General features: G+C 34.5%; 1 protein-coding gene across 1 annotated transcript in view; it reads right to left on the bottom strand.

Annotated features, from left to right (window-relative positions):
* Window positions 1-615: 615 nt before the first annotated feature.
* Window positions 616-16,106, bottom strand: part of HEATR5B (HEAT repeat containing 5B) — a 98,355-nt gene continuing 82,864 nt past the window's right edge. The window contains exons 31-36 of the mRNA XM_007082423.3: window positions 15,950-16,094; window positions 14,508-14,774; window positions 13,134-13,358; window positions 7,024-7,175; window positions 5,582-5,795; window positions 616-1,392 (exon numbers count right to left, since the gene is read on the bottom strand). Coding sequence (XP_007082485.1) covers window positions 1,088-1,392; window positions 5,582-5,795; window positions 7,024-7,175; window positions 13,134-13,358; window positions 14,508-14,774; window positions 15,950-16,094 — 1,308 coding nt within the window. The 3' untranslated portion in view covers window positions 616-1,087. The remainder of the gene's footprint in view (window positions 1,393-5,581; window positions 5,796-7,023; window positions 7,176-13,133; window positions 13,359-14,507; window positions 14,775-15,949; window positions 16,095-16,106) is intronic.

Below are 16,106 nucleotides of genomic sequence, written 5' to 3'. Positions count from 1 at the left end.
CACCTGCAGTCTATGTGACACCTGCAGTCTATGTGACACCTGCAGTCTATGTGACACCTGCAATCTATGTGACACCTGCAGTCTATGTGACACCTGCAGTCTATGCAACACCTGCAGTCCATGAGACACCTGCAGTCTATTGACACCTGTGGTCTACGTAACACCGTCTGGTAAAACTTGGTGTTTAATATTTGCTCAACACTGTGCAAATGTTCGTTTCATCAATTATCTATTTGATGTGGTAAAATTCCCATTGCACAAAAGACTGGCATAATCATAATTATGACTAATTCATTTTTGTATGCCCTGCAGCACTCAGCTTGAGGCCTTATATGCAGCAGGCACTCAATAAATATTTGATGAACAAGAGTAACCATCATAGTCAGGGCTCAAGACTCTCCACTGTAATTATAAAACACAACCAAGGCCAAAGTTTTAGCCATCAAAAAAAAAAAAAAAACCACACAGAACATTATTCCACATTTGAAACATTTTAATGGATCTTTAAATGCGAGTTTTAATTCAGTTAACAATTAAACTACACACAAAGCATAATTTAGTAATCTAATATGAAAGTAAAAAGATCTATCAGAAAGGTAAGGACATTCTGAGAAATGCTAAGAAAATGGGATTTTATTCATATTATATATACACCGCAAAACAGATAGTTTCCGTTATTCTGGTTACTTCAGAATTTAAATTCTGCACGTTTTTCAATTAAATTTTTTCATGACAGATGCTGAATACTCACCTGTTTTTTCCTGACAATATCAATAGGCTGCCCAACTACATGATATAATTGTTTTTAGCATTTAAATTTAAGAGCCTATGGCTCAGTGTTTAAAAATAAATTAATTAACAAAAACAAAACATTATTAGGAGAAAAATGAAAGCACACCTACCACATGGATAAAAACAATCACTCCTTCAAAATCAGAAAGTGGCGGCATGAGCGTTATTTTACTTGTCCTGCTTATCTGAGGCATACAATTCAAATGACGCAGAACCTATAGCTCGGAATGATACAGCTGCTATCGCTAATTAGGTGCCACTAGGTAGTATAAATAAAAACAAATGGAATATCAAGTTAAAAAAAACTTGTTTTTAGCTTAATCGTTGGTGCAGAATGTACGGTCGGGGCTGGCTGCCTGGTAGCTGCTTTAGCTTTGCTGGCTTGGCTTGCCCGAACAGCAGTTTCCAAACGCACTTTCAACTCAGGCGCTGCTCCCATTACTGTCTTGAAAGCATGTGGATACAGAGGTCCAATATGCATTAAATTCTGGAGTGCAAACTCATGAAGATCTTTGGAAACCGTGCTTGCTGAGGCAAAGGAATTTTCATCCAGCAGGTAGGAGATCAAAGTGGGAACTAAAAGGGCAAGTAACTGGACTCCTGTAAATAACAAAGGTAAAGTCTGAAGATCATCCCGGGTCTGTCAATTACAATAAACTTTAATTTTAAAATTATGCAATTACCATGGTGGTCTCAATCATAATACAACATAAGCAAATACACATACACAATCTGTTTTAGACTCAACAATAACTCATAATTAATATCAAATATTTACTTAATGCTAAGCTATCTGGCTGAGACCAGATATGTTACACTGTAAATCTTAGGTTTATATTAATTTGTTCTATTAAAAAAATTACTGCCTAAAAAGGTGAAAAAGGAACAAGCATTTTACAACTGCCATCTGGTGGAATGTATTCGGCTAGTAAGATTATGACATCTTTAAGGGTATTCCAGAATAGGGAGGTTCGAGTAGGAAACAGATATCTGAACAGCATCCAATTACTAACATTTAACTAAAACTAAGTATTTCTTTCTTTTTAAAATGGAAATAGAACTCTCTCCCATTTCATTATCTCCCCAAATGCACAGTAAGTGAGGGACAAGAATCTCACAAAAATAATGGAATATATAGAATTTAGGGTTAAAAACCAAGAATTTAGGGCTAAAGAGCAAGGATCTTTGTGTGTTTACTTCATGACTAGAACACACCTGGTGCATAGCAGGCATTCAGTAACTATTTGTTGAATGCATGAGCAAACACATAAACACCCTTTCTCTTGAAAACCACTCAGAGGTTCTTATCAATTGGATTTTTCCATGATAAAATTTCAGAAGAAAGAAGACAACAAGCTGATATTTTAAAAGTCCCAAGAATCCTCAAATAAGGTAGTTAGTTGAATGTTCCTCACACAGAATTATAACATTACTGTTTAATAAGAACTTTCATAATGAACATATAATAGTAAATTATCAAATAAATATGAAATTATCTTCAGTACACTGTGCATACTAGAGCAGACAAAGCTTTCCACCATTACGTTGAAAAGCAAGGTTTGGTTTTAACACTTAATTAACTGGAAAAAATCTATTATAAATTATTTAAGTACCCATCAAGTATCTAGAAATGTGCTAAGCATTCTAGGAAATATGTAATAATTCATCTATACTTAAAACTGTTATTACCTAGCTGAAAAGACTATACAGCACAGGGTGCCTGGGTGGATCAGCCGGTTGAGCGTCTGATTCTGGACTTTAGTTCAGGTCATGATCTCACAGTTCCTGAGTTTGAGCCCTGCATAGGGCTCTGGGCTGACAGCATGGAGCCTGCTTGGGATTCTCTCTTCCTCTCTTTCTGTCCCTCCCCTGCTGGCACTCACCCCCGCTTTCAAATTAAACAAATAAACTTAAAAAAAAAATGAGTATACAGTACACCAAACAATTATAGAACTAAGTGCTAAAACTCTGTGGTTGGCATCTGAGATAGAATTCCTCAAAAAACTCACACAGCTGAGGAATACTTTAGGATTTTATACTTTTAGTGATTATCTTAAAATCTCAGGGCCATAGAATACGGTTGATCATAACTGCCAAAGAAATTGTATGAAGGGAGAGGTCAGAGAGGGCTGAGTAATCGGGCAACATTTCCCTAAAGAAATGAGATCTGACATAGGTCGAATCTGTTTGTATAAGGAGAAAGAGGGGGAAGAAACACACCCAAGAAAAGTGAAAACAGAATGCAGACTGTATAGAGATTAAAATAAGCTGAAGGAGAAAACTGGACTGGCCAGGTTAGTGGGTACACATTAGGGAGTAGAATAAAGTTTTGAGAACTGAGCAAGGATATTCAGACTTGAGGCAGTAATGCAAGAGGAAACTACTCACAGTTCTTAAACAAAGAAGAGGTAAAATTGTTCTAGGTAAAATTGATGGGGAATACTCTTAGGAAATTATTATAGTTATCTAGTTATGAGATGATTAGATACAAGAATAGGAAGTCAGAGTCTCTTGAATCCTAGAGAAGTTTCAAAAAAAGATAGGATAAGTTTTGAGTAACAGATTGGATAAAGATGAATAAAAATTAAGACTCAAATATAAATCCAATGTCTTTAGCTTGTAACCCTGGTCATGTCGAGTGAAAAAACTTCATTGTCTATTTCTGTAATGGATACTATCAAGTTAAAAACAAAAATTGGCATTTGGAACTGATGTGAAAAACACTGATAAAGCAAATTTAAAAGCTGAAAATTTACACTTTGGGTTTTATAGTACTGTATTTTCTATAACTATGTATTGTAGTATTAAGTATAACTTTATACTATATATTATATATGTAAATTGCTATATATTCTCATATTAAATATTAGTGAAATATCATCAACAATAAGTATTATCATAGTTTCTTCATTTTTTAAGATTGCTTCACTCAGATAACAGATGCTGTGTACTACATCAAGACTTAAAAAAATTTTTTTTAAATGTTTATTTATTTTTGAGAGAGAGAGAGACAGAGACAGAGCATGAGAGGTGGAAGGGGGAGAGAAAGAGGGAGACACAAAATCTGAAGTAGGCTCCAGGCTCTGAGCTCGAACTCACAAACCGTGAGATCATGAGCTGAGCTGAAGTCAGATGCTTAACTGACCAAGCCATCCAGGCACCCCTATACCAAGACTTTTAAGACGTACAATAAGACTGGTGTATAAGTCAGATCAATTTCTTTTTTCAGAGGCACCTGGGTGGCTCAGTCGGTTAAGCATCCAACTCTTGATTTCCACTCAGGTCATGATCTCACAGTTTGTGAGTTCGAGCCCCTAACTGGGCTCTGCACTGGCAATTTGGAGCCTGCTTGGGATTCTCTCTCTCTCTCTCTCTCTCTCTCTCTCTCTCTCTCTCTCTCTCTCTCTCTGCCCCTCCCCCACTTACTCAGTCTCTGTCTCTTAAAATAAATAAATAAATAAAATTAAAAAAAAAAAACTTTTTCTTCATAATCACCTTTACGTTTATCCTTTTTCACTATCATAGTTTTGGATTATTATTTAGAAAAAAATTTTTTAGTGTTTATTTATTTTTGAGAGAGAGAGAGAGACAGAGTGCGAGAGGGGGAGGGTCAGAGAGAGAGGGAGACACAGAATCTGAAGCAGGCTCCAGGCTCTGAGCTGTCAGCACAGAGCCCGACTCACGGGGTGTGAGATCATGACCTGAGCTGAAGTCAGATGCTTAACCGACTGAGCCCCTGGTTCCAGGTACCCCTGGATCATTACTTTACAGGGAAACTATTACAATAGCTTTTTCAAAATCTCTCCTATCTTCCCAATTTCCTGTAAAAATTTTTTTCAAGGGAAGAAGAAAAAACTTATGATGGAAAAAATGGATATAATTGTTATCTGGAGTATAAACCAGCAATATATATTAAAAGCCTTAAAAATGTACATTTCCTTCAACCCAGTCATTTCACTTTAAGGAATTTGTCTGAGAAACAGAATAAAAAATCTGTACAAAGATACTTAGAATCCCAAAGAAAGATACAAAGAATCCCAAATGTGTACAAGGATACTTAGCTCAATTATTTATGATTTTGAAAAATTGGAACTAGCTTAATGTTCAATCATAAGGTACTAGTTTAAAAGGTATAGTCTTTCTGCAATAATTAAAAGTCATATTTCTAAAGACAAATTTTAGATTGTGATGAAATCAAGGGAATAAAGAGTAGGTATTAAGCTAAGTCTGTGATTAAATTGATGTATGTATGTGGTAGCTTTTCATTAAATAAAAATAATTTTTAAATTTCAAAACTGGAAGGATTTTAGTAATGATGTGTGGTATTAATACTAATCTCATCATGTTTGTTATAAAGCTTTTGTACTTCTATTATAAACACAACAATAAATTATTTTTATAAATCTATTAAACATCCATAGTTTTCCTAGTTCTTTTTTTTTTTTCCCTAGTTCTTAAAGAGTACATTCCTAGGAAAAAACATCAATGTGTTATAATGCCATCAGTAATTTATTTTAACCTCTTGCTCATAAAAAAATGAATATAAATCAACTCAATACACTATATTATTAGCACCCCAAGAAAAATATTAAGCTTTCCGATAGTAACCACTCCTAGTAAACTTACTATTGCAATGGCCTGTGTCCAATATCAAATTTTATATATATATATATATATATATATATATATACACACACACACACACACACACACACACATATATATGTGTATATATATATATAAAATACAGTTCTTCATTTGAGACTTGGATTTTTATACAAATACTTACTGTTCTGTTCTTCCCCAAGAGCAACTAACGTTTCAAGAACTTTGATTCCTTCTTGAACAGCTAAAAGTTCTGTGCTACTGGCTGGTCTGTTTCTTTCAACAGCTTTCAGCTTTTCAACTACTATTGGAGCTAAGGAATGGATGTAAGGAGTTGAAAGGGCACGATTGGAATGTTGGAAGACTGACAAGAGAAGCTGGTAACACTTGGCTTGAACCTATAGAAGAAAGTAATTTCATTAATTAACATGTGCAATAGTTCTTGTTTGTGTACACTCACACTGCAACTTAATAGAGGAAGAAAAGATACGACACTGTAGGATGAAAATTAAAATGCAGGATGAATTAATGCCCTTTTCTATTTATAGAAATGAAGCTAAAATAACAAAATTGCCAATAAGCTAACTAAAAAAAAACTAACTTAAAAGAAATTAATCAAAAAAACATTCCTTATATGGTAACTGCCAAATTACCAAGCCTATATAATTTGTATATTTCGATAGTGTGGAAGACGCTAGAAACCAGGAATTCCAATTTGTTTTTAATTTTTTCTTTACTCGACAATTGTCCCTTCCACTTTAACCTAACATATTTAGTAAGGAAGGCGAATATCTAACTGATGTCAAACAATGCTATAAAAATACACTGGTAAGACACCTCACATTCATTTGAATTCCCTGGAAATAACTGCTTATGGCAACTTAAGTTTTTAGGTCTCTAGAAAGTAAAATCTCATTGACTCCACTTTAGCTTAGAAATACTTCATATTACCATTTAAAAAAAAAAAAGGAAGGAAGGAAGGAAGGAAGGAAGGAAGGAAGGAAGGAAGGAAGGATCAAAGGAAGGTCCATCACCATATGGGACAAATAGTGGAATAAAGCTGTTTCAGCACTTTGGTAGAAAAGAAGTTACCAGACCTTGCTGGACATAAATACTTGGGCAATATTTTTAAAATACAGATTTATGATTCAGGAAGACCGTAGCAGAGTTCTAGGAATCATGTTACTAAACTGATTTTTTTTTTTTTTCTGATACGAAGCAGGTTTGAGAATCATTAGTTCAGACTTTGACACTGTGAAGCCAAAAAAATTTATTTTCTAGAAAAACTAGTTTCCAATAGGTTCATCAAAACATGGAATAATACAAATTTATTTTTTAATGTTCTTGGTGCCATTAAGTAAACAGTGAAAAATATAATCGCAGACTCATGTAAAATTTCTACCAATATAAGTCAGAGTTAATAAAATATTTTAGACATTGGAGAATAAACATACACATAACGTGTCTCCTAGTGCTTAAACCCTGTGATCTTTTCCAGCTTTTCTATTTAAAAACCACATAGCAAATATTTAGGTTCTCATTTGATGTATTACCCCTTTTAGTGAACCAATCTGAAATATTATTGATAAAGGGGAATGTTTACCTCTATGTTTAAGTGTAACTTACCCATGGGTCACATGAATTCAATGCATTCTTAAATCTGTTCATGCAGCCATTCTGTAATGACTGGACTCCTATTATTTCACTACTAGCAGACCACAGGAAGAGCGCAATCGCTGTTAGCATGCTTACTTCATCAGGCATAGGCATGGAATCTTCTGAAATATATGAATAATATTAAAATACGTGAAAAATGAAAGCAATGTCTTGTTTCCAACATGCTTTGGAATTCCAAACATGAACAATAACCTTCTCTCCCCTAAAAGACATTTACAGCAGCATGTGCCTCAATCTAATGCAGTCCATAAACAACTTTATGGATAGAACTCATCTACTACTAAGGAAACAGGGATACTTCCTGTATTTAAGGTTTTTTTCCTTGTTTTTCTGGATGATACAATATTAACTGAAAAAAATTCAGGCATAAATCCTAGTAAGAACTCTACAAGGGAAAGCAAATTGGAATAGGAAAGATAACACTGTAATGTAAAATTACTTAAAAGTTACGTAACTTCCTTGTAGTTTAGACTGATCAACAATTTCCAAATACAGCTATTCCTTCAACAAAGCCAGGAGATTATAAGATATTCTAAGTAGTTTAAAAATCCAGAGTGTTCTTTGTTAGTGATATCACCTTTATATTCAGTAAATATGAAACCTGTAAGTTCTACACAACCATAATCAAAAAAATCTCGTACAATTTCCTGAAGGCAGTATTCTCATAATGTTAAAGAACTTCTTGCTATTGCAACCATTTATTTGGGAACAGATATGACGTTAACCTAATGGAAATACAGTATGTTATTAGAAACACAGGAAATATATACATTTTTTTCTGAAGAAAAGTACTATTAAACATATAAAATAAGAAAAAAAAAACATAAAAGAAGAGACCTCAACTATTTTGTTATTATCATTTCTTCCACAGCTGAACTTACTAACATTCTTTACATATGAATTTGGACTAATTTGGAAATTGCAAATACTCTATAATCAGTAATTTATCAGGATTATGAATATATTCAATATGCTAACACTATCTCCTAATTAGGGTACCAGCATAAAATAGAATGTGCTACAAAAATAGTTGAGAAGAAGCCCACTAACTTGAAGAAAAGGAAGAGATGTAAAATCTGAAGGATTTAGCCAATCTATAATAACCTAAGTCACAGATGTTAAAAACCCGAGAACTCCATCATAGGAATATTACTGTATTATTGTAGTAGGAATATTATTGAACAATCTCTAACTCAGAGTTTGTGACACTGCAAGCAATTTTTTGTTGGAAAATTAACACTTTATTTTAAAATTGCGACTTTAAGATCTGCTATCTAAATACCATTTCCTACTAAAAGAAACCAGGGCTTTTTTAGAGAAGTGACTAATTCCAGAACAGTAATAGGGAAAACATAAGGTAAGTCTGCCACATCTTGGTGCCAGAAAGTAAAAATGTGCTCAGGAAATAATGGAGATATGTCAAAATGACATTAATGGACCCACTGAACTAAAAAAAGAATCATAAGTCTGTACTGATAGTAATAAACAATAACCATATAAAAAATAACAAATGAAGGCAAAGAAAAAGCTCTTCCTTTCAGAGAAATGCCAGCTAATAAATGCAAAAGGAAGAAAACTAATGAAGAAGTTAGAAAATTATCATTTTGACATCATCACAGTAAGAACTGGTTCAGGTATAACAGATATTAAAATGACTGGGTATGGCACACCTGGCTGGCTGGGTTGGTGGAGCATGTGACCCTTGATCTCAGGGTCATGAATTCAACGTCCACACTGGGGGTAGGGCTTACTTAATAAACAAAAACAAAAACAAAAACCATTGGGTAAATCTTGATGGGAAACAGATAATTGACATAGTTTCAAAGTATCTCCCTACAAATTCCTTACTAATTGTAAAAGGGAAAAATGTAAACTTTATGGTGGAGAAATATGGCAGACAGCATCTTAATCAAGTTATTAAAGTTAGGACTCCTAATAATGGGGGGGGCGGTGCCTGGGTGGCTCAGTCAATTAAGCATCTGACTTTGGCTCAGGTCATGATCTCATGGTTCGTGAGTTCAAGCCCTGCATGGGGCTCTGTGCTGACAGCTCAGCGCCTGAAGCCTGCTTCAGATTCTGTGTCTCCATCTCTTTCTCTCTCTGCGTCTCCCCCACTCATGCTCATTCTCTGTCTCTCGCTCTCTCAAAAATAAACATTAAAAAAAAGACTCCTAATAATGAGACGAAACACCATTATATGCCTCTTTACACGATGCACTGAGAAAGACCTAACAAAATCATACAGTATTCCTGCCAAAAAAGCATAACCTGAATCTAAGCACAAGAAAAACACACACACACACACACACACAAAATTCCAAACTGAAAAACAATCTATAAAATAGATGGTCTGCACTTTTAAAGGACAATATCATGAAAGATAAAGAAAAGCTGAGAGAGACTGCCTCAGATTAAAGAAGACTAAAGCATTAAGACAAGTACAATGCATGATCTTGGACTGTATCAAAAAGAAAAAGAAAAAACTTCTATTCAAGTCATTATTAGGACAATTGGTAAATTTGAATATGAATAACAATAGCATTATATCAGTGTTAAATTGCTTACATGTGATAATTCTTCTGTGGTTATGTAAGAAAATGTTCTTGTTCTTAGAATAGCCATAAAGCATTTAGTAGTAAAGAGTCATGATGACTTCAGTGTATTCTCAAATGGCTCAGCATAATTAACAACGATAATATTAACAATAACATGTGGATTATAGAGTAATAAGATACGTGGCAAAATGTTAACAGCTGGTGAATTGAGGAGAAGAGTATACTGTAGTTAACTATGTTATTCTTGTAACTTTTAAAAAGTTTGAAATCTATTCAACATTGAAGTTTTTAGAAATGAAAAAAAAAACTGCAGCAATATTAAGAGTATACATTACATCCAAGGAGATTTCTATTCGTGGGTGTATGTGTTCACATACATACATATGTACATTTTTTCTAAGTGGAAGTCTCAGATTTTATACTAGGAAATATGATTTCCATAATAAAAATTCTCAATTACAAAACTTTTCTTGTAAAGCAAGGGATTCTGCTTGCCTTGCTTACATATACTATGCATATATTATACACAATGGTACTTGCGGCCTTGATCCCATTTTCATATTGACCATCTCCTAAGATCAGTTCTGGACAGAATATCTTAGGCAAGTTCATTCTTTTATCATACTTTTGAATTAATTTAATATTACTAGACTGATAAAATATCAAAACCTTCCCTTATAACTGACAATTTAAAAAACATGATTATTGACTACGGAACTGCCCCGTGAAAATTAAAACAATATTTAGATTTTTAAACAAATTCTTAACTATTTATCTTGTTACTCATATCTATTTATGTACTTACACATATATACATACACATACATATATAAATATGGCATTTAACATTTCTTTCGTTGGTTATAAACATTCACTCGGGATACAGCTAAAATAGTTCCAGTAGCACTAATAAAACTAATTGAAGTTTTCCTTTCCAAATAAATTTTTAAAAATTCAGATAATAAAAATAACACAAGGTCATTGTTTAACATATAAAAATGATCTAGGGAAGGAAATAAAAGTAATTCTACCATCAAGTGACAGTTTAATTTCTAGGTACTGTTTTAAATCCTTCTGGTCTGTGTTCTTTTTGTATGTATTTATAAATATGATTTTAATAGATATAATGGATATATAATCCAAATTAATATATAATCATGTATTTTATAATTTTTCCCACTGCCAGGTAATTATATTTATCACATATTTTCACTATTGTAAAACAGACTGTGATAAATAACCTTGAACATAATGAATCCTTGAAAACGCTTTGCACATTCTATAGAATTGATTCCCTAAAAGTTTAAACCATTTTAAACTCCCTTCAGCAAAGTATGAAAATGTTCTACGGGTACCAATGCCAACTGTACAATCACATTTAAAAAAAAAATCAACTTTACAAGAAAAATTTGATATTACTTCATTTTTGTTCGTATTTCTTTGCTTATTAATGTGGTTGATTTTTTTTTTTATATGCTTGGTGGTCATCTCTACTTTTTACTAATGTGTGTTCTTTCCCCTTCTATTGGGTGTTAAATGTTTATCTTACAAGACTTCTTTGTATATTAATGATATTAACACTAACATAAATATTGTTGTCAGTTTTTCAGCTGTCTTTTTTTTCAGCTACCTTTTAATGTAAGAGGTTTTGACAGGTAGAAGTTAATTACTCTATAGCCTAGTATGTTGATATTTACCTCTGTGATATTTTCCGTTCTTACACTTACACACTCTGTTGCCATCCTTACATAAAAGTTGTACATGTATTTTCTGTAACTATTTTTAAAATGTTATATTATCATTTTAATTTATCTGGTATTTATTTTGAGTCATGATCTAAGGTGAGGGCCTAACTGGAACTGATATCTCAAACAGCTACCTGACACAAACCATTTGAAGGATAATGAATGGTCTTTATCATGTATTATATTCTCATGTGGATAAATGTCTGTTTTAAAGCAATTTGTGTGTTTCGTTGTCCTGTCTGTTAATTCATGGGCCTGCTCCACAGTTTTAGTGTGGAAATATGTGAAAGGTGACATGGCAAATTTTAATAGGTGAAACGTGACATGGCAAATCTTTATTATTCTTTGTCTTCAGTCTTTGTTTCTGTCTTTACAACAGAAATAAAATGAAAGAAAAAGTCAAACACGGACTAGAAATGAACAAAAGTGCAAATAAGCATTTCCCTCAAAATTAAAAGAATGCTTATTATACTCACTAGGAAAATGAGAAATGCACATTAAAACAACGAGACAGTACATTTTACCCATCAGAGAGCAAAATTTAAAAGTCTGAAATACCAAGTCTTGGTGAGGACATGGAGAAACAGAGATTATCATCCAGTGCTGGTGGGTGTTTAAATTCACATGGTTACTTTGGAGAGCAATTTGGCCAGGTCTGATAAAATTAAAGTTAAAATATGTCATCAATTCCATCTCTAGCGGTGTACCCCAGAAAATCGCATAGCACAAGTGTGTGAACAATTTATAAAGATGTTCATGGCAGCAATTTTTATAATGGGGAAAAATCTGAGACAGCAGAAATATCAATTGACAGGGAATGAATAATAACTGAAAAATTCATGTGATGGAAACTATATAGAAGTTATATAGAAGGAATAAATGAGAGTTTTATATGTACACATTAATAGCTCCAAAAAACCTTACTCTTGAGTGAGAACGTAATGGCAGAATGATATGCCGTGACATTACTTATGTCGATTGAAAAACACAAAAGAGGGGCGCCTGGATGGCTTAAGTCGGTTGGGCGTCCGACTTCAGCTCAGGTCATGATCTCACACCCCGTGAGTCGGGCTCTGTGCTGACAGCTCAGAGCCTGGAGCCTGCTTCAGATTCTGTGTCTCCCTCTCTCTCTGCCCCTCCCCTGCTCATGCTCTGTCTCTATCTCAAAAATAAATAAAAACATTAAAAAATTTTTAAAACACAAAAATACTATATATTGCACATGGTTATTTACCTCATTTTATATATAACCCATGTATACATTTATTAATATATACATTTATTTTTATTATTTATTAATAAGGACATATATTTATTAATACAAAAAGTATATTTATTTACATATAAAAATATTTCTGGAATGAAATATATCTAAATCAAGACTGTGGTTTCATTTGAGGATAAGCTTGGTGAGTGACAGATACTTCAACTTTCTCTATTTTATTATATTTATTTTAAAAAATGGAAGCAAAAAAATATTTTAACACATATCAATTTGATTCTGAGTATGTTTTCTGAAATTTTCTGTCCTTTTTGGCCTGGGGAACCTCCAACATGTATTTAAGTGCTACGACAAGGACATTTACAGTCAATATCCAAATATCCAGAAAGGGGTACTAACATTCCTATCTAACATGACTACAAGACATCTCTGAGTTGCTTCAGTGTTCTATAGCACTTTTCTGATAAGCTCATTCAACTACTTACTGGCATACAGATATCCCAATACATTATGGATTTTAAGGCCTGTTTAGGTTACCTGGCTGAGAATATTCCAGGATGCATGCAAGAGTGCTGCGAATTAGAGCTGTCCACTGTTTCTGAGTGTCCTCCGTCTTGGCCATCGAGAGTGTCACGATGCTTTTAATCCCTTGAAGAGCTGCACTGACTGGTGGAGGAACCTGATTATCTGCCGATTTTATTGCTGTGTCTTTCAATATTCTTGCAATTAAAAACAGAATTGTGGGCAGGATTGTCATACATCCTGAATTGAAAACAAATCAGATTACCTCATAACTACTCAGTTCTCATATTACAGTTCTTCCAATTGTTTTCACATTTGATTGTGGTTTAATATTACTTTTTTTCCTTGTTGTTTTACAAAATGTACTGCATTCCTATTACTTAATTCAATGTTAAAAAAGAAAATGAGAAAGTGGCAAGTTAGTTCAAAGAAGACAATATTTTCTTTCTTATTCTGGCTAGCCTTATTTTTATTATTTCCAGTATTTCATCTAATCATGCCCTTCAAAATGAAAATGAGAAAGGAAGATAGAGAACCAGGAGGGAAGCACTACCATATCCTTTGAGAAGCATCTGAGTAACTTACTGAATCATGTAACAATTCTAAGACATGTAATCAATCTTCAGTGTATTCAAGTCAGCCTTAACCATGCTGGGAAAAATGATGAAAAGACTATATGGGCAAGCAAAGAAGAAATGAAAAAAATTCCAGAATTTCTAGCTAAAAGAACTCGAAGGTCATTGAATTCAAACCCCCACCTCAGGGAAGATGCCCCTCACCATGTTTCCATGCAGCCATCGTAGCTGGCCTGCAAAGCCCCAGCAATAGAGAATTCATTATTTTTACATCCACAGGCTTGCATTGAGCTGAAATTTGCCTTTATATCTCCTGATACTATTTCTCTTATTTCTCCTCCTAGATAAGTAGAGGGAAAGTCTAAGTTTCCATCTGGTATTTTTCAGGTATCTGCAGACAGCTATAATCTGTGCAGCTATAATTTCTCTAGTTATTCCTTACAGTTGGTTGTCACAGTCATCTGATGTTTATTAGTTTGTCAGTGTTACTCAAAAGTGGCAACTAGACCAGAAACTAACAGGTTTAGTCGTCCCGCCTTATGTCTATCCACTAACATTCAGTGTCTTGCTTCAAGCTGTGCTTCTATCTCTTTGCTGGTTTGTCTGAAATATATCTGAAGAGCATCTTGAGTTTTTGGTTTTTTAAATCCTTAACATTTATAGGCTCCAAAAGGTAAATGTCATAAAAGACTGACTTCTTTCATACTTGAGATTTAAGAGGGAAAACAAGTCATAACAGCACTTAAAAACAAAGGAAGGCTCATCTTTGTCTACTGCAATATAATGCATTTGCAAATAGTGTTCAATACTGTACCAGCAGGCGAGCAAAGGGACGGTAAGTCAGAGAGTATGGTAACTGTGGCTGCCACCAGACGAGCACTTTCTTCTGACAGTCGAGTTTTAGTGGCTACGTGACTGGGGGAGTCGGACATCTTGGTACTGAGATGTGGCATATGTCGCACTAAAATGAACATCAACAGCTCCATAGTTGCAAACACAAGAGATTTTCCAGGAACAAGACCACCGCTGTCACCTCCTTCTCCTACTACAGGACAGGGTTCTTTTTCCATATCATCTTCATCTTGGGGGAAAAAATGGGTAAAATTTCCAGCAAAAAAAAAAAAAAAATAGCACAGAGTAGATAAAACTACACAATAAGTATATTTGAGAAATTCTTTCAAAAGAATTTATAACTGAATGTCTAACTGATAGCACATGTCTTTCAGAATAATTCTCTGCCTTCCTAGAATTCTGTTTATTGACCTCTCCTTAAAGGTAAAGGACAATTCAGGGGTGCCTGGGTGGTTCAGTCGGTTAAGCGTCCGACTTCAGCTCAGGTCACGATCTCGCGGTCCGTGAGTTCAAGCCCCGCGTCGGGCTCTGGGCTGATGGCTCAGAGCCTGGAGCCTGCTTCCCATTCTGTGTCTCCCTCTCTCTCTGCCCCTCCCCCATTCATGGTCTGTCTCTGTCTCAAAAATAAATAAAAAAACGTTAAAAATTTTTTTTCAAAAGGTAAAGGACAATTCATTTTTGACTTCAAAAATTTTTATTAGGTATTTTTATTTGGAATGTATTTCATATTACGAGTAACACACATGTTAGATTGAACCATATCAACTTGACACTTTTGAAGGTGAGAAATAGCTATCAGCAATTTCCTTTGGGTTTTTTGTTTGTTTAGTTTTTTTAATTTTTTTTCAATTTTTTTTAACATTTATTTATTTTTGAGACAGAGAGAGTCAGAGCATGAGCAGGGGAGAGTCAGAGAGAGAGGGAGACACAGAATCCGAAACAGGCTCCAGGCTCTGAGCTGTCAGCCCAGAGCCTGATGTGGGGCTTGAACTCACAGACCACGAGATCATGACCTGAGCCGAAGTCAGACGCCCAACCGACTGAGCCACCCAGGCGCCCCTGTTTAGTTTTTTTAGAGAGACAGCACAAGCAGGGCAGAGGGAGCGGGAGAGAGAGACTCTTAAACAGGCTCCACACTCAGCACGGAGCCCGACAGGGCTCAATGCCACAACCCTGCGATCATAACCGAGCTGAAACCAAGAGTCAGATGCTCAACTGAGTGAGCCACTCAGGTGCCCCTCATTTGTCTCTTTCTAATTAAAGCAAAATCAACTGCAAATCTTCTATATATATGGTTAAATTTTTTGAATAAAATTTTTATTAAAAACTTGCTGGCATTGATACTTAAAATGTCAGAGTACAAATAAGATCTATTTCAAAGTTAGCATAATTTCTAGTACTTACTTAGAGTGTTTCTTTTTTCTTGCAAATAATCCTGAGCAGCTCTTACTATCTGTTGTACAACTCCAGTAACCAGCAGTTGGACAGATGGGGGGTTCCAGGTCAGCAGGAGGCGGTGCAAAACACTCAGCAACTCTACGCCAATCAGCTATTATAAATT

The sequence above is a fragment of the Panthera tigris genome, chromosome A3 (assembly GCF_018350195.1).
Source record: "Panthera tigris isolate Pti1 chromosome A3, P.tigris_Pti1_mat1.1, whole genome shotgun sequence".
Lineage (NCBI taxonomy): Eukaryota > Metazoa > Chordata > Mammalia > Carnivora > Felidae > Panthera > Panthera tigris.
This window is presented reverse-complemented; position numbering and strand designations above follow the sequence as displayed.